The 25,499-nt window shown below is 47.8% G+C and overlaps 1 protein-coding gene across 3 annotated transcripts in view; it reads left to right on the top strand.

Annotated features, from left to right (window-relative positions):
* Nucleotides 1-22,226, top strand: part of TMEM104 (transmembrane protein 104) — a 44,136-nt gene extending 21,910 nt beyond the window's left edge. For all 3 annotated transcript variants that reach the window (XM_041409276.1, XM_041409274.1, XM_041409275.1), the window contains exons 9-10: nt 6,868-6,961; nt 18,653-22,226. In XM_041409276.1, coding sequence (XP_041265210.1) covers nt 6,868-6,961; nt 18,653-19,413 — 855 coding nt within the window. In that variant the 3' untranslated portion in view covers nt 19,414-22,226. The remainder of the gene's footprint in view (nt 1-6,867; nt 6,962-18,652) is intronic.
* Nucleotides 22,227-25,499: the final 3,273 nt, after the last annotated feature.

The raw sequence follows: 25,499 nt of genomic DNA, 5'->3' as shown, positions 1-25,499 counted from the left end.
CCTCTCAACTTCTTTTTGCAGTCCTTGTTCTGTGGCTGGTTTATCTCTTTTCATCCAACTTCGAGCTTCATAACAGCTTGTCTGCTGATAACTTACTGCCTATCAGCACGGCCCCTGCTGCAGCCCTGCCTCCAGCCTTGAGAAGCTGTGGATTTTAAGCCTTTTTTTTTTTTTTCTTAGCTCTCTAAAAAGCTCCTTCCTGAACAATCAGACTCTTTCCATGTATTTATATTTGTACTGTCCGCTGCAAGGGGTAAAGCTTTACCAGGGAAAGCTTGGATCGCCGCCCTTGCTGATGGGCCATCTGGCTCTGTAGCTTGAGATATGAGCTCATGTAGGACAGAAACATGGCCTTGTCACCCTAGTGAAGGGGACAAGAGATGGTAGAGGGGACACCACACTCAAGATCCTTCTCTTAAAATGTTTTAGCTGAAAAGCCCTGGCAGGAGTAACTGGAGCCCACCTTGGGGTAGCACTGCAGTAGCCACAGCTTGAAGTGGGTACAGAAGAGCTTGCAGAGACTGCAGGTGTGTGCTTGGGGGAGCTGCAGATAGGTCTGAAATGCCATGAAGGTGTTTTCTTCATCTAGGAGTTCCAAACAAGAGTGGGCAAAGCACCATGCATTTAACATTTCTCTCCAAAGTCAGCCCTAAAAATTCCCTGAGGATGTGCACAGAACAGCAGTTCCTAAGGAATTACTAAAGGTGATAGGTCTGGTTCAGCCTTCCAGCCAGGAATAAAACCTCTGACCTGTGCCCATACCAATGAATCCAGTTTTGCTTTTTGGACTTCTTTTTCCCTGCATGTGACACACTCTAGTGAAAAGCACCTGAGGTGGGAACAGAGTATCCCAGTTCCCTGACATCTTGTTTGCTCTCTGTACTTGCGCAGTCTGGTTTTGTTGGATTGTTTCATCTGTCCTTTCTAGTGCTCATCTGAGTTGTGAAATAGCTCTGAGCTCGGGGATGTCTTGCAGAAGCAGAGCAAGTGTCAGAGTTGCCACTTCTGACAGCATGTAAGAAATGTCTGCTTTTTCCTGCCGTGCTCAAGGAGACTTTCCTTAATTCTGAGCACTGAATCAAGCAAAGCTTCCTTTGGGAAGTGCTCGCCCAGTCAAGCCTGTGTCTCACTGGTGTCAGGCTTTGCTGTGGGAATGTTGTGTACCCACAGTCCAGTATCAATCACTCAGCCCTTGGCTTCCCTGCAAAAGTGTTGAAGTCTACCAAGGAGAGTGATCCATTTTATTAAACTAGTGACTTTTAAGTGAGATCTTATCTTACCCCTCTTTAGAGTAGGGTTATTTGCTGTGCTGTCTTGTGGGGCAGCAGTACCATTGCTCAACAGCTGTGAAGTCTAAACATCAGTATCTGCAGAGATGGAGCTTGATACCATCCTAAAGTGAAGTTTGTCTGAGATGTTGTCACTTCTGTCAAAGGGAAGCAAGAACTCCAAGGAATTCTATGGCTTGGGGTGGGTTGTAGGTTTGAATGAGGGTGTAAAAAGCAGGGAAGAGGAAAGGGAAAGGCAGGGTGGCTGGGGGCCCAGAGGGAGATGGGAGTGCTAAGGAGTGAGCACTACAACACCTCTTCTCCATCTTCACATTAAAACTGAGGGATCATTGCTCTGATATTTGAAACTTAGTAACTTCTCATTGGTATGATAGCCCTGTGCTGCACAAATGATTTTTATTTTTTTTTTATTCTTGCACTTTTTGAGCTGCTTCTGGCACATTTGTTGCATTTAACAGTCATGGTCTCACTTTGCTCAGGTACATACCCTGCTTCCACACAATCTTTCTGAGAGTTCCAAGGCTCTGAATCAATAAGAAGCAATAGCTACTGGTTTTAATTCACTACTTGGCAAGCACCGAAACCAGATGCAATTCTTACAGATGAGTTTGTGTAGCATGAAAACAAGCAAGTTCTGATGACAGTTATGAATGAGGCTGGTTTTTCAGATGGTCCTCTTGCAAATGTATGCAGGCACTGGCTATAATGCTGTAACCACTGTATCTAATACATGAATCAGCCACGTTTTGGATGCTAATTGTGCTTCCTGAGCTATATTGGCTGCTGCTGTAAAAGCCACATGCTGAGCAGCAGATGAAAGCTATTGAACTGTACTGGCTCAGAGTGATAGATGGACCCTTCAGGTCAATAAAGAACCCGTTTGGTCAGACAGCCCTCTGACTGGCTTAAAGCATGTTTGTATGGTCTGAAAGGCTCCTGGCATTAGCTGGCCATCACTTAGTGGTTGAGAGCTGTCTTGGTGGTCCTCTTGGCTGCAACTAAGCTGATAAAAACCAACCAGATGTCCTATTAACGCTTGATCTTACTCTTGCTTTTAGAAGATAATCCAATAAACAAGGTTATGTAACCAAGTTTTAACATAAGAGCTTTAATAAAATATACTTTTAGAAATATATAAATATATATAAAAATATATTCCAGGCAACGGTAAGCCCTAGTTAGTTCCCCCGTGGCAAGAAGACTCGAGTTGACCAGCCTGCTTTTTCATTTTGAAATACCAAGAGCTGACAGGTGCAGAGGCTGGGAAAGTGGTATCAGCTGAGTTGCCAGCTCAGGGAAGATCCCAAACCTTGGTGCCTGTGTTGCTGTGGCTTGGCTTGGTGGGAGGAATGGATTTGAAGACCCTCCCAGGGGTTGAGCAAGCTGGTGTGCTGCTTGTGGCTCCTACTAGCCTGCAGGGAAGACTAATTCAGGGTGACAAGCTGCTGTTCTTTCTTCTACCCTCACTGGTTTCTCATTTTTTTGACTGGAAATGTCAGTAAAAGCAACAAAAACACAGTCTTTTTTAGTCCTTAGTGTGCTGGATTTTCACGCTGTTTTTTAGCATGAGAAAGGAAGGAAAAATAAAGAATTTTGCATTTACTTGCTGTGTGTGGATTCCACATACCCTCCACGATGAGTCTGGTGATTTCCTGGCCTTTCCCTTTTAATGGAGGAGCTTGGAGGAAAATGAGGGAATCATTCTTAATAGCCAGCCGTGTGCCAAAGCACTGTAATGGTTTCTCTCTGCCATCCTGTGAATTTAAACAGCATTTAATAGATTCAGTTCTCCTCCTTAGCTGAAGGAAGCATTCCTTTACTTTGTTTCAGTTTAGTCATGAATCAGCCCCCTATGCCTGCTTGTTTCTAATAAACCACTTCACTAGCAGAAAAATCTTAATCAAAGTAGACTATGCCCATTCTGCTTTGTGTGGGTTTATTTGCTGAATCTTAGGGAGAGAATGATACACTCCTAGAAAATACCTCAGCTGACTCAAGAGGTAAACTGGAACATTTGGGAGGGTTTTTTCATGTGCCAGGGCTCTGCATATTTGACTTCTGACAGGGCTGACCGGTACAGATTTCTGTGTAGGTTTTAGATTGTTTGAATTACATGTGTAATGAAGTGCTTTGTGAATTATTTCCCTCTGGGAGAGACTGGAGCTTGGAAAACATTGGATAAAAGTTTGGGTATATGTCTAACGTGCTTATTTGGGCTTACTTGTTCCTTAGGGGGGAGTTATGAAACTAATCAACATCGGATAGAAAGTTTGGGTATATGTCTAAGGTGCTTATTTGGGCTTACTTGTTCCTTAGGGGGGAGTTATGAAACTAATTAACTTAATGGGTTGGAAGAGGATTGAGGTGTCTGGCACAGTGAGGTAGAGAAAGTAGACACCCTCCTGTGGTCTCTTCTCATCCTTTTGGGGATGTGTTTTTAAATAGAGTTCCTGGCCTTGGGACTCTTGATGGCTGATGGTGAGATTACTCTGATCCAGGGACTGAGTGCTTGTCCTCATGTCCTCGCTGTTGGTGTGAAACTGGCCCCTTTTTCCTGCCCTGTGCTCAATCCTGTGGAGCTGCACGCAGTTTCAGTTCAAAATGATGTTGATCTGAATGTTTAATGTCCGGTTCTGCTCAAGCTTTCTTCTTCCAAGCAGTCCAGTGTGTTCTGTAGCTTCCCTTCCTTTACAGTGGTTGGCACAAATTCCTGCAAAGCAAGGCAACCTCATCTCATTGCAGGCCTTAGCATTGTTTGTATTGATCCATGGGTATTCATCTTGGATCACTAATGGGTGTCAAGTGGAGAAGGTAATAAATTCCTATTGCACTAGAATTAATCTCTTGCTTGGCTCTTTTGGACCCGGATCTTGTTAAGAACAGAAGACACTGATCATCCTAAAGGATGGGGGGACATTCAACCATTCAAGCACAACTTGTATGTCTTCCCCATGAGTTAAGCAGTAATGAACAGAGAGGAAGAGAGTTTAAAACCTTGCTGAATAGATTTGGTTGTTTAAGGTGCTCTGCAGAAAGTGAAGAACACCCAGCTTCTTCCAGTACCTCAGGTTGCTTTTCAGCAGCTGAGCCCTAAATCCACCTTGACGTGTCTCCTTTCCTCAGTGGTTGAGGCAAATCTGGATTTCAGACCCAGCTGCTTTGGTGCTTGGTGATTTTGTGTCAATCCTTGCTATGGTTTGAGGGGCTGTTTTGCCAATTGGTTCTGGAGCATCCTCATTTGCAGCAGACACCTGGTCCTTAATTACCACATCCTCAGTCCATCTCTCTGTGTTCAGCGCTTTCTGATGCAGGAGCTATAAACTGATTTGAGGGGAGGCTGTGTGGAGCAGTGTTGGGAGAGAAGGTTGAAAGAGATTAGTCACAAACTCAAGAATACTTGTCAGTAAGACAGTTGGTATCAACTTTTGTTTGCTTTGGGGGCTTGCCTTTCATCACATTTTAGACAAAGGTTTCTTTAGTCTGTTGGAGTTTGTGCATTGCTCTAGGATAGAGTAGCAGTCCATAGTGGGCAGGTATCATGGTTTAACATAGCTTGGTTTTTTATTTAAAGAGAAAAGAGTGGAGTTAAGATCCCAATTAGAATAAAGCAACAAGAGGGAGAAGAGTAAAAAAAAAAGGTTTGTAACTGACTGTTTTGATTCTATGTTAAAACCTCAAGTCCCATAACTGTTAAACCTGATTTGGCTCTTAGTCTTGCCAGTTATGCCTGTGGCATTGTGTTCTGTGTGATTTCAGAGTTTCATCCAACAACCATCAATTGCTTCACAAATCTGAATTCTGTGCATGCTTCCTGTCCTTTTTTTTTTTTTTTTTAAACTGAGCAGTAAAAGCAAGACTTGGTGTAAGCAATGGTCCAGATCTGAATATATCCCCACCAAGCAACATGTCAAACGGAGGGTTCTCTCCCCTGCTCCCCTTCTGGGTTTACTTTCATCACCTGAGAATACTTGTGATATGAAGCATTTCCAATTTGCCTTGCAGATATTCTGAAACTGTCTCAAAAAAGGTTTCTTGGGGTTGTGCTAGTCTTAAAATAGCTTGGATTCTGTTCTGTCCTGACTCTGTTGGGGTTGACAGAGACCTTGAGGCTTGGCAGACCTGCCCCTCTGAGTCCCAGTTCTTCGCTTCTGGTGACACCTTTTCTTGAACTGCTTTAAGAAGTCATGGAAAAGAGCAATGTGTAAATATTAATGTTGAATATTTGTCTCTTAAAAATCTCTTTGGGATGCTCTACAAACCTATGCTGTGTGTGCTGTGGCTTTCTAAGCACTGCCTGCTTACAGCATTTGGACCTGTTAGAGTATTGCTAGCTGGTGCCATCCCATAGAGGACAGGCAGGGCTCTCTTCTCTTAACACCCATTTTGCCTCCCTCTTACGAGTAGTTTCTCTCAATCTCAGTGTTCAGACTGCAGCCAGGGTCTATTTCTTCTTGCAGTGAAGCCTTTGCTCTTCTCTCTGGTGTAGGTAAGGCTTGAGTGCTGCTTTGAGCAGAGGTGACAGTGCTGCACAGGACATGTCACCTCAGGGCGTGGGCTGATAGCATGGTTGCCTTGTGTGCTCTAGGAGGTGCTAGAAGAAACTCTCTTGGGAAGCTGTATAGTCCAGATTCCTAGGATGGATCTTTGTTGGATGTATTTTGCAGCCCAGCTGGAAGAGATGCAACAGACTGGTGCTGCAGTGTACCCCAGTTTAATTGTCCCCATCCCTGGAAGTCTTCAAGGCCAGGTTGGACAGGGCTTTGAGCAACCTGGTCTAGAGGAAGGTCTCTCCCCATGGCGGGGGGGTGGAACAAGATCATCTTCAAGGTCCCTTCCAGCACAAACCATTCTGACTCTAGGAAAACACTGGTCTCTTAATAGGCATCCAAGAGGGCAGTGAGGAAGTTCTTCATTGAAGAACCTTTACTTTGCCACACTGAATTAAGTTCTCTGAGTATCTCTTTGATGACTCTTTCCCTCATTTTGCACAGGTTTTTAGCTTCCAAGAGCTGAACTGTTACACTGTAGCTTCCCACTATCTATTTTTATGGTTATAAAAAACCCTGTATGTTTTACACAGGTGACTCAAAACATGGGGGGGAAAAGCTCTGGGCAGGCTTGGCTCCATTGCTGTTGAGCCTGGGATACCCCGAAGCCACCCCATCAATGTTAATGGAAGTGGACTGGTGAGGACTATTGCTATTCATACCTAAACTGAGCATGTACTTGGGCAAAGAGGCCACAGTTTAATATTTAATGTTCTGTAAGGCTGTACTGAGAGCTTTTACTGAAATGTGTCAGTAAAGGAGTGCTGTAGCAGTGATAGCAAAGGGCTGAGAGCCAAGAGGATCCTGAGCTCTACTTGTGCCCAAGGCATGTTCTCTGATACCCAACAGCTTACTTGAACCCCTGTGTCTCAGCCAACTTAGCTGTAAAATTAAGCAACAAAGAAAGCTTCATGACAAATGGACATGTCTGGAGGTGAACTTTCAATGCAAGCTTTGCTCTTCTGATAAATTCATCTTGCTGGCAGAATTTCTGTTTTTTAATCTTACGTGTGATTTTGTTGTCCTTCCAGGCAGCGTTCACGCTCCTCCTGGGTCCTTTCACCTTCTTCAATGTGCAGAAGACCAAGTATCTTCAAATCATGACATCCCTCATGAGATGGATAGGTGAGTCTTGGCAGAGGCTTGGCCACCCCTTTACCATTGATGGAGCCTGAGTCACGCCACTGACGCTCCTCTTTGGCAAGACTCTTGTTTGGAAGCAAGTGCTTGTCAAAACAACCTCTTTGAGGACAATTGTGCAGGCCTAATAAATCTTTGAGGAGAAAGGTTTTAGTCTAGGATGAAATTTCTGATGAAAACAAAACAAATTGTTCTCTATCAGACATGGCTGGTAAATGAGATTTTAGTCTGGTTTGTGTGAGGGGCAGAAGAGGTTTGGCAAAGTCTCCTGTCTGGGTGCTGGCTGTGATACCCAGCAGTTGGAAGTTTCTTATTCTCACACATATGCACAACAGACTTTGGACAATCTTTGTTTTGATCTGAGAAAAAAAGGCATTTCTTTCAGACTTTCCACCCTTAGTTTTATCATCTGCTTGCATTTATTTTCCTTGGTCGTCCTTTATGGTAAGATGTGCTGCATTGGAAACCCCCAAACCAATGTGTGCTGTCCTTGGGAAGTCCTGCTCCCATGAGTTCTTTCTAAAATATTGCCAAGAACTTCTGGGAAGACAGATCATTCCCTTAAGGGAAGTAAGACATCACTCCTGCTTTGTTTTTTTTTTCCCCAAGGCCTTTGTTATTCAAAGATGCAGCTGCCTCGTGTCTGGCTTGTGTGTGTACATGCTGTTAAAGGCTGAGAGGTGTGTGTGGGTTGTGGAGGTTTATGTTCAGGTTTGTCTATTTTTGTGTCACCTAGACAGAGTGATTGATACTCAGGGCTAATAAAGAGCATTTCTTCAGGTTAATGATCAGCATTTCTGCAGGTTAACAGTCTCCTGGTGTGTAAATCCAGACCATTCAGACACAGAATTAGCTCTGTTCATACCTGTCACTGGAATAAGAAAAAAGCTGCTTCTCTAACTATTTCCCATTACACACATACTCTTGGCCAGACTGCAGTTGGGTATTGTCCCTTCTCTGTGAATTCATCCTGTTTGGAGGTGGCTGGCAATCACTGCAGAGGAATAGGGATCCTCTGTTCTAGAGAATTCCTGAGATGGGGTTAAGCAGTTGACACCCAGGAAAATTAAGTTGGATTTTAAGCTCTCAACTCTAAGATGTTGAACAGTTTGAGTTAATGAATCCTGACTTTGGATGGTGTGAAAATCCTGAATGCCTGTTTTTCTCCTTTGTTGTCTGAGCACATGAAAGGTTTGGAAGCCCCCTCCATTCTTCAGAGAAAGAGGTTATCTGATTAAGGGGTACTAAAGTTTTGCATGGGGATTTTTTATTGGCTTTTTTTTCTCTATAAGAGTGATCTCTGCTCAGCTGACTGGCCTGGTTCCAATCACCCTGCCTTCTTTTTCCTGGTAAAGACATCAGTCAGACCTCATCCTGTCTCTGTGACAGTCTGATCCCTGCCTCATCTGCCACTGGTTTCCCTTTAGCCAGCTCCTTCCAGTACAAGGATTGCTAAACCTTGGTGTGATGGCAGAACTGTTCCTCTCTTTCATGGCTTGATGGAGAGGGATAAAGGCAGTGTTTGGAGGAGTGTAGGGGAAATTCATGCTTTAGCCTGATTGATTCCTGCGTCAGCACGCTGGGGAACAGCTGCCCCAGATAATGATAGTTAATGACCCTGACAGCACCTCAGTGGCTACTTAGGAGAACAGATTCCGTATGTGTATGATGAGGGATAGATTTATAGGGAAAGGCAATTTGTCAAAAAGCCATGTGATTCAGGGAGCAGAGAAAAAGCTCCTGCTGCAGATCTCGGGGTAAGGATCAATCCCATACTGGTGAGATTTGTCTAACTGGCTTCTCCCATGTCCTCACATCACTGCTGTCCCCTCCTCCAAAAGCAGGGCTGTGAGTTAAACACAGGTTGGTGTGTTTAAAGAATGTCTAAAGAATGGTCTTGGGTAGTGTTTTGTGGTCTTCTGGACTTTATTCCTACCTGCATGCTGATGGCCAGATGTGAACTCTTAGTCCTGGTATAAAATGTGCCTTTCCTTCACCTTCCTTGGGTTGGTTTTAGCCATTTTGTGCTGATGGTGGTTCTGCAAAGCACTCTGAGCAGCAGAGCAACACTGCAGCTTCCCACCTACCTGTTTATTGTGTGGGAGAAAGAAAACATTCCCCTGTGGACAGTGGCATATTCAGCTTACCTGTGCTCATTGGCTTGGTGTGGATGGGAATCTGTCCCATGCTTTGCATCATGATTTTATAAAAATCAAGCCTCCCTAAGCTGGGAGAACAGTCCAGACTTTGCAATGTGCCTCCCACAGGACCCACTACACACCCTTCTCCCCAGCCTGGTGAAAAGTCCCTGGATTTCTGAGCAGAAGAGGCTGATGTAAAGCAGCACTGCCCCAGGTGTACTGGTGATTCAAATGATAGCAGCTGAGAGGATGGTTCTTGGCAGCAGAGAGAGCTAGCTGTGTGTGAAGGTCATTTTTGCTGGTGTTTGTAACAGTGTCAGCCTTGCCTTTGAAAGTTGCTTCCACTCTTTCTCCTGATCTAAGTGATAATCAAATGTCACCAGCCTCTTCCAGAGCCTTGTGCTCATCACAAGCAGCACATCAGCTATCAAACCCTACAGCAGTCTCATTGCATACCTCACAGATAAAAAAAAAAATCATTCTCTCTCTGAAAAACAGGCTTAAACACTGGGTTCTGAGCTGGAAATTAAAAATGGACCAGTTCAAAGAATGTGGAGATGTTCCAGGGATCAGCCCTTTATCTGGCATCCTCCCAGGATAAGGGACTAAACCAGGACAGGCACCTCTGAAGCCTCTAAAAGGAGAAAGTTGAAGGAGGAGTTTGCAAGCCCAAGTGTTGTGCTGCTAGAGAGCCCAGACAGATGGGCTCTCCCTGTCTGGGCCTGTTGATCATGGACAGCTCATCTGGAAGGAAGGCTGGCATGGCAAGGCACTTCCCTGCCAGGACTGGTGGGAGCACAGAGGGTTGATTTGTGTCTCCAGGTGGAGTGAGGCTGGTGGCAGAGAGGGCTTCCAGAGGAATGGAGCTGTTGCCAGTCTTCTGAAGAATAGCAGCTTACACACTTGGCTGCAGAACTGATTGTCACTTGGCATTGGCGAGTGCCAATGGTTAAATTCAGTGCAGCAGTTGGTGCTTGAACTGCTGGCCTTAGCCTTGCTTAGAGATCTCTGTTCTCCAGGAGCTGGCAGATGAGTAAGGCTTTGCCTACCCAAGTTCTCATCCCTTTCCCAATGCAGAAGCTCCTCAGACTGCTTTGTCAGCCTTTTGCAGGTACCTAAGCTGCCTTGGGAGTTGGAGCAGAGGCACCCCGAGGGGTGCAACAGGGAGCCTGCCTGCTGTGCTTCCCTGGAGAAAGGGCCAGTCAAGAAACATCATTTGTTTTAAATCCTGACAATGGTGCCTACAGTGAAGCCTTGTTTTGATTTGTGGTTGGAACCTTATTGGCTCACCCAGCTCTGGGGCCATGTGAGTACAAATTGTTCCTGTGGAGTGAAGAGAGTCCTTCCCCAAAGTATAATTCCTGCCTTTCCTTCAGCTCTCTTCCACCTCAGCCTTGGGAAAGTGGAGAGTTGTTATTAGGTCAATTCCTTTACTAGTTTTGGAGCCTGTTTCCAGGTTTCTTACAAAGTTATTGGAGCAGGGCTTCATGCAGAAGGCTAAACTAACTGAGCCATCAATAAATTCAGAGCTGTTGGTATTTCCAATTCTGCTGTTTGGATTTCAGACACTTTTTTTTTTCCTGGAGGGTTTAAATCTATGGTGGCAATGGATTGTTCTATAAAGAGACTTGCTTATCTAGCTGGTTTTTTTCCCTCTTATTTCTTCAATCCTGATCTAGTGGATACTGTTAGGGGTGAGCTGCTGAAGGGCACAGCCCAACAAAGAGAGACTGAACCAGGCAAGTCCCATACACCTCTCACAGCAGAGGGGATGCAGCTCACTGGGGCACAGCCCTACCTCTTTGTTATTGGATAATATTGGATAATAACTGTCTAGCAGCATCATGGGATAGGGTATGGATTAGGAAAGATAACAAAAGGACAGAGCTTGGTGGAGCTGAGCAGCAAACACTGAGCTATTGTGTATTAACAGCTAACCCGATTAAGTGCAGCCTGTTGCAGCCCGAGATGTCCAGCTCTATAGGTGAGGACTGCTGGCTCTAAAGACATTGGTAGTGTGATTATCACTGCTGTTATTAAATTGTCTCTGCCAAATGTTCCCAGACAGCTCCCACGGGGGGCCTGTGCTCTGTGTGCTGCTCATGATGCTGTATTGTAGTTATTAGAAAGTATTGTATTTTAATGAAGAGATAGTTCATAGAGTAATAAACTTCTGGGTTCGGTTAACAGGCTCAGTTCTCTCTCCCTGTTGGGTCACACCACATCTATTCAAGTAAATGCAGCCCTTGAGACAGAGCCTTCACAACCCTGCCCAAACAATGATCTAACAATTACATCCTCAGGAATAACATCTCTACCCCAGCTCTTTCCCCTGGCCGATAAGATGGAGGGAAAGCAAACAAGAATTTCTGGGAAGCCTGTGTTAAACCCTTCTTTTCTCCATCCCATCCCCTTCCAGGATACTTAGTAGAAGGCTTCTGGGGCAGAAACTAGGAAAGGGCTGTCCAGAGCATGCTAGTGGAGCTGACTTTCTGTATCTGGTGGTTTCTCTGGTAGTTCTGCTCTTTCCACCAGAGCTGTGCTCTTTGCAGCACTGCTCTGCACAGAACTGGTCTCAGACCATCTCACCTTGCAGGCAGTCTCAGGTAAGTGTCACTGCCATCCTTAGCAGCAGAACTGTCTGTGCTGGAGTTGACTTGCTGCAGAAGCCTGGGGTCACTGTGCTACATCCCTGCAGGTACTGAGACTGAGAACTACAGAGGAGGCTGATTTAGGAGGGGGTGACAGTTATCTGAAGTCCTGCATTTCCAGCCTCCTGCTGAGAAATTAGTCTGCCAGTGCCCACAGTCCTCAAGGTGGGTAGCCTCTTTTCACATCAGAAATTGAGCTTTCTGCAAATAGCTTAAGGAGGGATCATTGTGATCTCTGCCCCTCTCCTTTCACACTGCAGGGCATACAGGAGGATGAGGGAATTGGACTGTAAATCAGGACACTGTTGCATGTTCATTCTGACATGCTGCTTCAACAAAGTTACTTCATGTTCTTATATCCCTTTCAGAGCAGATGAAGCTGCTGCTAGAGCCCAGGGTAAATAATTCACTAAGAGAAGTGAATATATTTATGAAGAGTTAGTTAAAATGCTGTGCTTCTGTCATGCCTGCTTTTGGAATTGTCGGCTGAGGAGCTCATTTCAGTGCTGTTTGTGGGAGGCAACGGGGTGAAGCAGTGCCTGTGTGAGCTTCAGACACAGATGGAGAGTGATTTGCTGTTCTGGACAGGACCAGATCCTGCCTGAGGAGCTGATGCTCCTGAAAAGAGCACTTAACAGACACTGATGGGCCTGAGAGCTGAAGAAGGGGAGCTAGACATGTAAGGTCATATTCAACCCTGCAAAAGGGTCTGGGTGATGGTGCCCACTCAGGTTTTCAGAGTGGGGCTGTGGCATGAAAAGCTGCTTTCTGTTCAGAGTGGACATTGGTGGAACAAGGTGATAAAAAACTCTGCTGTGTAGGGCCCAAGGCAGGATGGGCAAGATGTGGCTGAGTCTGCAGAGCACCTGGATGTTATGGGACATGGGTGCTCTGCAGCCAGTGCTTTCCAAAGCATGCACAGCCATAGTTTGGGCTCACAGTGACATCAAGGTGTGTATTATTCCCTTCTCTCAGAAGAGTAGATTATTACATGGACAGAGAAGTGACTGTCAGAGCTAATAGGCCAAGCCAGCAGCAGAGCTGAGAGCAGAGTCCTGGCTGCAGAGGTTTTATGGTTTTTCTGCCAAAGGTGACCAGCAGAGAGAGAACCATAAACTATGCAAGTAATTTTCCCCCAGAAGCAAACAAGCCTCACTGGCTGCTCTTTCCTTCCCATATGTTGAGAAAAAGCATCTGTGATAAACACAGGAGTACAAGCCCATTTTTCTGCTGTGAGCTGTTGCTGGTGTGCAGATGTCTGTGGGACCAGCTGATGTGGGCTGAGATGGGGCAGCTGAGCTGGTTTCATGGCAGGCATTGTTACCACAGTTGGGGAAGATACTTGTAAATCTTGGTTATGGTATTGAAAGCTTGATGAAGAAAAGCAGGGAAATTATGCCCTTAGAGCAGAGAAGCTCCACTGAACTGCTTTTGGTTGCCAAAAAGTCCTGGTAGTACTTTTTAAATGGAATTTCCCTTTGTGAAGAAAAGGGGCTGCAGCTGGTCCAAGGCAGCAGTGGCTGCAGCAGAAGCAAGCCAGGCCTGGAGGAGTGGAGGTGCCTGAGAGGCTTTTTCTTGCTTTCTGTGTCACACTTCTGTGTATAAGCAACAGTTCCCTGCCATGTGGACCCTCCCTCAGGCTTTGGGGCAGGGAGGGTAACAATGTCCAGACAAGTCCCTGCTCTCCATTAGAGGAAGGAGCCACAGTGATATTCCATAACTTTTGCTCATACCTTTTTTCTGGGAAGTAATTTCCTTCCTCTTTTCCTTCTGACGTTTCTCTCTGGAGAATTGCTGTCTTCTATGAACATATCCATCTTGTTTCCCCACAGTCTCTGCACTCATAAATCCTTCATCTTCCTAGAGATGGTGTTTTAGGCTCTGTCATTGTCAAATCCAATCCTTAACTACTCCAGCTCCCACATCTAATGGAGCAAACCTGGTTTTTATGTTACCTCTTTACTGTCAATTCATATAGAAACCCCCTCTGAAGGCTGGAGAAGTTAATCAGTTGCTGCTCTGGAGTTTGTGGAGAACTGGAGGTCATGAACAAGTGGCAGGATATAGCTTCTGCAAGACAAACTGGCTAAATGAGTTTTAAATTCAAAAATCAATGTCTTAATTTCAAATACTTTGTTCTGCCAGCATGTTGAATTCCAGCTGTGCTTTAATACTTCAAATGACAAAAGATCCAGACTGCCTGGTGGTTCCAGAGTTGTAGTGGGCTCTTCAGCTTGCCCACATCACTGCTGGAAGCCAGATGGCTCTGAGAAGGAGCACCAACAACTTAGAAAGACATCAGCAGGGAAGCAGACAGCACAAGTGTCAGGTGGGGATGCAGAAGGTAAAACTGTCTTGACGTGTTCCTCACCTGTACAGTGTGTACAGAGCAGCTGCTCCTGTTTTTGTGCCCTTTCTATGAAAAAACTACCTAATGTTAAACTAAATGAGATCTGTTCTTCTGTTTAAGAGTGGCCTGCTGTGTTTTGACTTGATACAGGATCGAGGTGGGGAGAAATCTTCCCCTTTCCAAAGAGATTGGATTTAGGAAGCTCCTGAAAATGTCTTCTTCCTGGAATCCATCATTCTGCCTAATGTACGAAAAGGGAAGCAAGCGGCGTGCATGGGGATAGGGTGATCCATTATCATTATTTCCTGGCATATTGATTCTCTGCCTGGACAGGAAAGCTCTGTCACACCGTCAGCCAGCGGTGACGGATGGCCCTGCCACAGATGTGTCATGGCACCAGCTCAGACAAATGGCTGGGGGTAGGGGAGCAGCCAGGCGTGGGGTGGCTGCACACCACTGCCTCTCTGCTCCCTGCAAGGGGTGGCAGGCAGGTGTGGTGGTGTTCTCTTCAGGCTTTCTGTGTAGAAGGAGCAATGGGAGTAGGGACAGGGCTGGAGAAGATGTGAGCATCTCACAAGTACTGTGTCTTGCAGGGATGCAAGGGGGCTTAAACCAGAAGCTCATTCTGAGCATCAGTTCTTGCAGGAACCTACCATGACAGGGGAAAAAAAAATGTGATTGAGGCTTGGACTTACTTTCTTTTCTGCAATAGCCTTTCTGCAGAGAGATGAAACTCATGTACAAACACCATTTTTCATTTACAGAGGTGTTTTCTCTGACTCTGTAAAATAATCCTTAGACTCAGAATGGCTAAATTATCTTCTCTGCTTCTCTGCAGCTCTGTTATGTTTCTATCAAAATGCACAAAAATGTATTTCTTAATATCCCCAGACTCACATATTTCCCAAACTGTACTACTTTGGATGTCTGCTCATCTATATTCATCCTTACTTCACCTGCAAGAACCAGAGCAGAACTGCCCTGTCTCTGAATCAACATCTCCTGAATCAAGAGGAGAGGAGCAGTAGCTGACTGCAAGGTCTGCTTTATCTGAGTACATTTGTTCCTCAGACAGTGAGGGGAGCAAAGAGAGTCTGCAGGAGAGGCAGTTGGATGGCTGGGATGAGATTTATCACAATTTTCCTTTATGGCGTAGCCCCTCTTTATTTTTTTCCTTAGGCTCACTTAGATCCTTCACTAAAAGTGATGCTTGAGCACAGGGTGAAACAAGAAGTGGCCTCTGTGCCTTGCTGACTGCCAAGTCTGTGGTGTGGGGGCTTGGAGTGGGTTTAACACCATGGAAAAATCAGGACAAGCAAAACCCTTGATTGCTTTTTAAGCATTTATATAAGACAAGGCTTAAAGCAAATTTTTCTTGTAACCATCTAACAATCCAAGGTGCCATTACTGTCAGCCTTGCTTTGTGGCTCTGGGTGCTGTTGGTCATGGTCTGAAGGTGTTTCATACCTGGAACACATTGCTTGTGTCCTCTGTTCTGTGTGGAGAGGAATGCATCAAGGGTCTTTTGATGCATTCCAGGATTCTTGTGGTGAAGGAATGCTGTTGGACAGCTGATGGGACAACAGTAGGTGACATGAAATAGTGTCATGTGAGACTGCCTTCAGCCTGCTGTCCCAGGTAGGGGATGTGAGTGGGAGCTTTGTGTGTGCCCGAGGAACTTGTGCTGCCTCTTTTCTGCTCAAAGCTGCCTGTCCATCAGCCTGTCATCTTCTTTTCATTTTGACTTACCATCCAAACCATATCTAGGTTTCAGAGTTTCATTTTTTGGCTCACCTCTTCTCAGGGACAGAGAGATAAATTTGACAGGCAAGAGTTTTAGCTCTCCAGTTCCAGGAGTGAGAAACTCTTCTGCCTCAGGGACTGAGAGAAAACAACCATGGGGCAGTGCTTTTGTTCTCCTCTCTGAGGCTGGAATTCTGCAGGGGAGGTTTCCAGTTTACTCAGCACCTTTTCTCTCAAGGGTCTTGCATCTGCAGAGCCCCAGTGCTCTGGCAGGAGAAGCAGAGCTTGCCTTGTTGGAAGCAAAACTAGTTTGGATCTTAGTATTGGATCCTCACTCCTTGTAATTATAATAAATTTCTGTAATGCATATTTAATGAAAAACAAATACATTAAATTCTAGTTGCTTAAGCCAAAGACCATCCATCATTTAGGGAGTCCACAAGAATTCTGCTCCTTCAGTGTTCCCTGCCAGAAAAGCACATGTCAGGGCAGAGGAGAGTCTGTGGGAGATGCTTCAAGGACGGGGTGCCTGCCTGCAAGTTCCCCTGACCTGGTCCTGTTGGCACTGGTGCAGAAAGTGGGGCTTTGAGCCAATGGTGAACGTGGGTTGGGGGATGGAAATAGATCACTCATTACTGTGCTGAGCAGAGCATGAGGAGATCCACTCTCTAGTGTGCAGGGGGAGAGCTGTGGGACTTGTGAGTAACGTCTTAGCTCAGATACAGGACCAGCTTAGGATGGGGCTGCAGAGCCTGACCACCTCTCCCAGGCAAGAAGGAAAGGAACAGTCCCAGCACATTTCCAGAGCTACCCAACCTGCTTTGTCTTGTTACTCAGGGCATCTTTTCCTCTTCCTTGTAGCCTGTGTACCCCCAGGGAGTGCAGCCATGTCACATCACCTGGAACACAGCTCTTTCTGGGTCTCTTGCTGGAGCAGATACGGCTGGCAAGCACCTCCCCTCTGGGGAGCAGTGGGGGAGGCACAACAACTGTACCCCTGTTCACAGTGCCCCTCACCTGCTGGGCTTGAGTGAAGGCAAGGGGAATTGCACACCCCCAGAGCAATGAGCTGTTGCCTTCCATAGCTCTCTCTGACTGCCCTTGGGGGAGGAAATGGAGCCTAGCACTCCCAAAACGACCTGGCCTCGCAGTATCCTGAAGGAATGGATCTGCTGCTGTCAGTGCAGTGTTTGGGGAGGGCTGGTAGACGTGCCCTGTCACTGGGAAACAGTTGGAAGCGAGAGGTTTCCTGAGGCAGCACAGGGTGAAATGCAGCATGTGGCTTGGGAAGGGTTCAGCATGGAGCTGGTGTTTGCTGCAGGAGAACGTGAATTTCTGAGAGAGGTTTTTGGAGAGTGCTAGGGTGTATGGGAGGCAATGTTCAGTGAGAATCTGATCTTTCTGGGCACAAGAGAGGCAGCATTCACTAACTGGTCTGTAACTATTTTCCCTAGTCCCATGCCTGGCAGGGTTTCCCATCGCCAGCTGCCTGTTGTGGGGAGCAGGACTGAGCACAGAGCAAGCCTGTGATCTTGTCACCCCATGGTGAGCCTGCCCACCTAGCACTGGTGCCAGCCTCCTATGGACTTGAGCTGTGCACTGCTCTGTTTAATTCCTCTGGATTTACGACATTCAAAGTTGACTGTAGTAGTTGTTTCAGCATTTTGTTGATTTTTTCATTACCTGATAATTCACAGCTCTGTTCCTGTGCCTCAGACTGGTACAAGGACAGCTCTGTGCAAGCCACAGTGGCTCACCCATTGCAGCACCAGACTGTAAATCTCACTGCCTGCTGCCCTGCCAGGCAGGTCCTTTTCTCCCCATTACTTGTTAACTCCAGCAGCTGATGATCATCTTTTCTAGGCTGATGCAATTTTTGTGACACCAGAATTAGTTTTCTGCTGCTTTTATATGCCATGGTAGGAAGGAGAATCTCACAATAACTGCTCTGGCTCAAATTTCCACTCTCAGGGTAATAAGGGCATTAGCCCGATCCCCTCAATTCATTTTGTCCCTGGCATGTTGTTATTTGTAATAAGCTTTGTAAAATGTTTTTAGGCTTTTTCCTGACATAAGTGAAGGGTAGACAAGCAGACTTTGTGTCTAGAAATGATGAATTTTAATAGCAGTCTTTCAGTGCTGCTTTAGTCCCTTCCAGACTGGCTTCTCCACCCTGGGATTAGCTACAGACAGCCTGTTCCTCTTACCCAGGAAATGGCTGGCTAGTTCTTGCTCTATCATGCTTGACAGATCCCAGGGACAGGAAAGCTTGCTGGTAGCTGCTGCTTCTGTGCATGTAGGGGAGGTCTTGAAAACATTAGTCCAGTTGGAAATGTGTAGGACTGTTACTGGGGTTGACTGGAGCCAAGTCAGAGCTCAAGCATCTTTAAGCCTTTTTGAAATGACAGTATTTAACCAGTGTGTGTGCGGCAGAAGCATCCATGGACCGAAACCCTTGAGGGCTTAGGGTTCACCAGCCATGTCAGTCTTCTGCTTCTGAAGGGCCCTGTGCTCTTGGGGGTGGGAGGGTGAGTCCCTGTGGGAAGGAGACTGGAGGGAGATGCCTGAGCCCATTCCCTTATCTGCTGACTGGCACTGACAGCAAATCACAATTAATTCCTGTGCACCTTGCCTTGAAAGTAGCACCCTCAGATAAGGTGGTGCATCAAAGAGATAAGGAGATGCTCTTGCATAGCAGGAGAAAGCCGGTGCCAAGACTGCTAGTGGAATGGGAGGAGGTCATGAGGAGCGTGGGCCTGGGCTTGACCTGCGACCTTCTCTCTCTCTCCAGCTTTCATCCTCATGATTATTCTGGCCCTCATCCGCATCAGCAGAGGCCAAGCTGAAGGTCACCCGTCCATGGCCCAGCTGTCTGGCATCCGCAATCTATTTGGGGTGTGCGTCTACTCCTTCATGTGCCAGCACTCCCTGCCATCCCTCATCACCCCCATCTCCAAGAAGAAGCACGTCAACAAGCTCGTGCTGCTCGATTACATCCTGATCCTGGCGTTCTACAGCCTCCTGTCCTTCACTGCCATTTACTGCTTCCGCAACGACACGCTCATGGACATGTACACGCTCAACTTCACCAACTGTGAGATCATCAGCGTGGCCTTCATTCGCTACTTCCTGGGCCTCTTCCCTGTCTTCACCATCAGCACCAACTTCCCCATCATTGCAGTGACCCTACGCAACAACTGGAAGACTCTTTTCCACAGAGAAGGGGGCACCTACCCGTGGGTGGTGGACAGGATTGTCTTTCCTGCCATCACGCTGATTCCCCCAGTGCTGGTGGCTTTCTGCACCCACGATCTGGAGTCCTTGGTGGGGATCACAGGAGCCTATGCCGGGAATGGGATCCAGTATCTCATCCCAGCTTTCCTCGTGTACTGCAGTCGGAAGGACACTCAGCTGGTCTTCGGCAGCGGGACGGTGAACAAGCACCTCTCCCCTTTCCGGCACAGCTTCTGGATTGTGTTCGTGCTCATTTGGGGTTTCTCTTGCTTCGTGTTTGTGACAGCAAACATTGTCCTGAGTGAGTCAAAGCTCTGATGAGGGTTAGCAGCACACTCCCTCTGGAGCTCCAGAGACTCCAGCATTTCAGCTCCCCCTCTGGAACTGTGCAGCGAGGAGGAGAGGCAGTATGAAGGGAAGTTTCCAGGCCGTTGGCTTGGTGACACAGACTTTCTTCACTCCACTTTGGGTGTGGGTGGAGTGGACTCAGCCTTGTTACGGTTCTGGTTCTCGGACAAAGTCCTGGGGCTGAGCCCTTGGCAGCCTGCACCGTTAACCAGTGTCCAGACATTCCTGCCTTTGGCTCTGTCAGAGCAGCACATTTTCTGTCTGTCCCTCTGTGTGCTGCAGGTCTCAGCACACAGGAAAGAAACAGCCTTGGCTGTATCACTAAATGTCCCTTCTCCCAAAGGCAGGAATATGCTGTGCAGAATCCAGCAGGAGTTTGGGATAACTGAGTCTCTTCTTTCTGCTGAGACTCCCTCAGACCAACCTCCTGTGTCAGCTGAAGGAAAACATAAGGGTGGAAATAGACCTAATTTGAAGGAAATAATTTTGTGATGTTACATTTTCTTTTTCTAGAAGCATTATCATGTCTTTGCACATTGCCTGTGATCGGGGATCTTTTGCTTAGAGCTGGATTTCTCCAGCCTGGGAGTTTACATTCACACTTCCATCCTGTTCTGTGCTGTCACAGCTCAGCTGGGCAGAGCAATGCCCCTCTGCATGCAGGGATACAGCTCTTCCCACTGGAAAGGAAATCAGCCTTGCTTCCCTCAGCACCAGCACACGACTCGGAGCTTTCCACTGGCAGAGCCCTTCTCCCTTTCTCAGCTTTGCCCGGAGCTGGTACAAGCAGCCCGGCCCCGAACTCCAGCGGCCGGGATCGGGATCGGTGTGGGCTGGGGAGGTGCTAATTACCCAGTCCTGACACGCCAGGCTTCGGCTGTGCACACTGATGCGTTCCCGGCTCCCGCGTTGGGTAATTAGCCTTGAAACGAGGTGGGTGTTAACTCAGGGGAATGAGCTGGTGCCGGGAGGAAGCGGCTGTGCCCTGGCTCAGCCCTGCCTGCAGCAGCAGAGCTCCCGAAACAAGGGAGCAAAACCTGAAACACTGCTGGAACTGGGCTTGAATTCCCCGTCTTGTCTTTCTGCACAGGGTTAAGGTGGGCTTGGGGGCTGCTCCTGCTCTGCTTCTTTCACAATTAGGCTGCTCCTACCTTAGGCAGCTCTAGGAGAGGCTCTGCTTTTAGGATGACTGTGGTCGCTGTAGTAACACCGCACTTTGTCACCGGGTCCTGTGTTCAGAAGCCCTGGGGCACAGATCATACGGGGTTTCCTGACAGAAGGAAGAACTTTAAAAGTTTTCACCTGAACTATTTTAAACCCCCTGCTATCAAAGCAGGTTCAAAGCCAGGTGCACATCAAATCCTCCTGCCCTCTGCACTTGCTGCAGTATTAAATGTCATCGCTCGCTAAAGCAAGCTTTGAACTGCAGCTCTTTTTAATCAAGCTCTGTTTTCAAGTAGGACTTTCTGGTTTCCATATGACCTGAAGTGCTCCTCCTGGGGGAATATGCAAGTACCTGGAGCTGTATAAAACCACTTCATAGCTTTTAAAGCAAAACCCTGCACCTCTCAAGCCTGAGCACCGCCACTGTGTCCTTGCCGAGCTGCCTGGAGAGAATCTGGAGAGACTTTTCATCATCTCTCCAGCTTGATCCTAAACAGGCATTTGCAGCCCCTGCTAGCGAGTTTAAACATCCCCAAGTGCTCCTGGAAAGCTGATGGCAGTATCTTCAGTACCAAATTAAGAAGGTATTTTACAGTTATCTGGTGCTGGTGTCTTGTTTAGGAAGCAGTAGTTTGGAGGGCAGATTCATGGGGCAGCTGAGCTGGGAGCCACCTGCAAGGCAGCTGGGAGCTGGGCAGAGCTGGAGGGAGAATTAAATGCTGATGAAATGAGCTTTTGGAAGCTGGAGAGGCTGAGGAGGCTGTTCCTCTGCATGAGTGTGCAGATGTGGGTTGATGGAGGGGCTGAGCTGTCTGCCCTGAGCTGCCCATGCATTGCAAGGTCCTTGGCTCAGCTCCTGCCCTCCACATGACCATTTCAGTCTCTTGCCTTCACATTTCATTGCAGCCAGGAAACAGGGCTGTTCTCTGTTATTTCATCTCCTTTCACCCTCCCTTCCCTTCTCAGGAGGGAGGGAGTCCAGCCTGCCACCCTCTTTCCTGCCATCTCTTACATTTAAAGATGTGCCTTCTCTTCCCTGGCCTGTGTGTCCCCCTTTCCCCCTCAACAATGTGTGACAGTGACTTCTTAGGGGCTGCACTCCAAGAGCTGCTTGGATCCAGGTATTGGATGGAATGGGATGCTGAGTGCTTGTGTTCCAGCCCCAGCCTTTGCCATGGTACCTTACTGAGAAGGACTGTGCTCCCCAAGGAGCATGAGTGCTTCTCAAATAAATAACCATGAATTCCCAGACACCTGCTGTCCTTGCACAGCAGCAAAACAAATACATCCGAAGAATTGGGGTGATTAACAGAAAGAAGCTCTACAGCAGAGAACACTTTTCATATAAAACATGACATAGCAATGCCTTAAAAATTACTGGAGAAAGCAGGAAGGGAATGGTTCAGTGCAGCCAGTACTGGCTGAGGGGACACTGGGTGACCCCGTGGTGCAGGGCACAAGCTCTCTCCTCTCACTCATCATGAATAAGTCTATTTTTATTTGGCCATTATCAGCACTAACAATTCATTATTGCAGATTCACACGTGATGCTTTGTCCTGACTGTAATTAGTTTTTAAAAAATGGGATTAAAACCAATAAAATGCACATTATACATCTGGTTTAGTCTGATTTCTTTATCCATCCCTTTCTTCCTCATGCTTAGGCACGGAGCAGCTATTCCTGGAGGGGATGGCCATGACGGATGGGGCTGCAGGCCAAGGAGAAATGGCAAGTGGAGAGGGTAATGGAGACCCTCACCTCTTCTCTATTAGCCTACTGCAACTCTGGGTTCTAGCTGCAAACTCAATTAAAACATCTGTACTTCCCCCTTCTCAATTACGGCTCCTTACACTTAAAGCCAAACAAATTGAATTGCTCCACTGCCTCAGGCTGCAAAGGCAGTTTCTGCCAGCAAATTTATTATCACCATAAAGCACAGCTTGATTTATGTTAAAATATTAAAGCAGATCTTTATGATGGAAATAAACACTTTCTACTGTGATTCTCTCAAAGGACCTCACAAGCAGCAGCGGATTTTGGGGCTTGGGCTGTAAATCTGAGGCCAAACTGGCATCGGGGAGGAATTCAGTCTATTGCAGCACTTGGAAGAGCAATGGCCAGGGAAAGAAAAACTTTGAACCTGAGAAGAAGCTTTAGGCAAAGCTTCACCACCATCAAGGAGCCACGTGTCCCTGAGGGGATTCAGCTGTTGGAAGTTGGGGGAAAGTGCTCACCAGCCTTTCCCCTGGATGGATTTGGGCAGCCCAGGAGCTGTCAGTGGGTCAGGGAAGGGCACCCTGCTGCAGGGTCTGAGCTGGGGAAGGCTTTGTGCCGTGGCTGTGCCTTGGCAGGAGGCAGGAACCAGGAGGTGGCTGCACCTGCTGCTCCCTCAGGCATCCTTGGGCACAGGCATGGCAGCTGTCCCCAGCGGCTTCTTGGCCCCATATGTGTCCTGGTTTGTGATTTACCCAGTTTCCTCTGCCCGGACCTGAGTCACCATCTCCCCACAGCAGCACCAGTGTGTCCTTGCCATTGGAACCCCTTCCCAGTGGCTGACCTGTGCTGTCCTGCTTTGTTCCCCCTCTCCTCATCAGGATGCTGAGCAATGGGGCAGTGAAAATAGGACCTGCTATGGAGATGTCAGGGCTGGCAGAGGCTGACAGCCTCTGGGTTTGGGGGGACAGTGCCTCCCCCCTCAGTGGGGCTGAGCCCCAGAGGTACCCACCCAGCAGTGATCCAGCCTTATTTTCTCTCTGCATAGCAGCCCACAGCCTCCCTGGGTACCCTGGGTGCCAGAGCAGGCTGAATTAAAAAGTGATTGATTAGACAATTTCAGCAAAAAGAAATAATATTTCTCAACGTCTGTTAAACACTAAATTACCCAGCCCCTCTTTGGAAAGCCTAGCCAGGGGGTGCTTCCAGACTGCTGCTTCCCTGAAGGTTTGTCCCTGGTGTACCCACAAGCAGAGAAATTCTGCAGGAGCAGCTTGGTCCTTCCTTGGTCCTTGAAGGTCACAGATCTCACCTGCACTGGACTGATCGTGCCCCAAACATTTCCTTTCCCACCAGTGCCCAATGCCTGGCACAGAAATGGGAGAAAATCTCAGCTTTTCCATCCCAACGGGCACGTAAAGATGATTATGCAAATGCCACCATGGTGGCCAGGGACCTGGGCATTCACATGGGGCACCCAGAATAGCCCTGGCCTTACACCAGGTGCTGACACCCAACCCTGGGGCCACCTCCCCTGGGAGCACCCCCTGCACCCCATTTGCCCTGTCCCTTGCTGTCCTCAGTCTCCTGCAGCAAAGCCCTTCCATAAAACATGAAGCAGCTCCATTTGGCCTCTGCTGAGTCACCAGGGACATCTCTAATTAATTTAAAACGTGGGTTGGGGATTTTTTGCTACTTTTTTTTTTCTCTTTTCTGCTCCCCTTTGCTGTCACAGCCCCAGCCTCAGATCAGGTTTGACTGCAGCTGTTTGTGCTGGCTTCCTCAAGCCAGAGAGCCACAATTTGAGGGAAGGTTCCCAAGGCCACTCTGAAGCTTCCCAGGGACCAGCCTGTCACTCCAGGGGGCATCTGGGGCACTCGGCTGGGAAGAGCTGCCCCGGGTGAATGGGTGCCATCACCTGTGGCAGCCGGGATGAATACCCTCCTCTTCAACCGAATTTATTTATTTATTTATGGCTTTTATTTATACATCAGCACCTCCCACCCTCGCCAGGAGGCATGGAGGGGCTGCCAAAGCCATTAAGAGACAATTGCAATGATAAATAAGTAAGTAAAGGGAATTAAAGCACCAGCACCAGTGTGTGATGGCAGCCAGGCTGGGGGATGGGGGGACTGGCTGGATTTAACCCCAGACAGATGGGTGGATGCGCTGACAGACGGACAGATGGATAGACAGATATTGCCAATGCTTTTGAGCCTGGACCACACGTGGCCGGGCCCTTCTGGACCTCCTTGGGGATTTGCAGCCATCCCTGGGGCAGGGCTGGGTGTCCCAGAGCAGTCCCTGCCATTGTTCCTGGGAAAGGAATGAATTTTCCCTGACTTAGTGGTACTTTCCCAGGGCATTCCTGAGCTAGCTTTCTCACTCCCAATCCCATGTTCCCTCTCTGTTACTGGCCCCAGCTGCTTGGCGGCTGCCAGCAACCCCCAACAACTGTATTTTAATAAAAAGGAAAAGGAAAAGGAAAAGGAAAAGGAAAAGGAAAAGGAAAAGGAAAAGGAAAAGGAAAAGGAAAAGCTCTAGAGCAGCTTCCCGGGGAGACATTCATGGAGGAAGGCGATGCCAAAGCTGGGAAGAGGGGCTGAGGGTTGCTCACGGGCAGCTCTGTGTATTTCTGGTGGTGCTGCTCTGGGAATGGGGCTGGAACCACCCGGCAAAGCCCTGGCTTTAGCCCGGGCCCCCGGAGCCTCCGTTTCCATTTCCCAAAGACCCTCTGCCCTGCCTGAGGCTCCTGTGAGTCACGGCCGCCCCTGGTCGCGCCCCAGCCCGGCAGGGAAAGGGCTGTGTCAGACGTACATGAAGAGAAGAATTAAACCCGGCTTATCTATCACACCTGATTTATGGCTCCATCAGCCTGGGAAGGTGGGAGGAATTTTTCCCTTTCTCATTCCCCACAGCACACCTTCCCGGGGCGGCTGTGCCGAGCTGGAGATCCCCGCCAGGCTGCCGTTTGCAGCATCACTGACAGACCCGAGCCCAGGGCTATCGGTGCCCGGCACCCCAAAGCCTGAGCAGGGGGCTCCAGTGCTCGGCTCCAGCCTCTGCACAGGCTGGCGGCTCCTAATTAAACCCTCGGAGCAGTTGCCATTTTTCTTTTCCATCTTTCCCTCGCCGGTGGGATGAGCCTGTGCGCGGCTCAGCAGTAGGAGACACGGAC

The sequence above is a fragment of the Onychostruthus taczanowskii genome, unplaced genomic scaffold (assembly GCF_017590055.1).
Source record: "Onychostruthus taczanowskii isolate IOZ18803 unplaced genomic scaffold, ASM1759005v1 scaffold30, whole genome shotgun sequence".
Classification (NCBI taxonomy): Eukaryota; Metazoa; Chordata; class Aves; order Passeriformes; family Passeridae; genus Onychostruthus; species Onychostruthus taczanowskii.
This window is presented reverse-complemented; position numbering and strand designations above follow the sequence as displayed.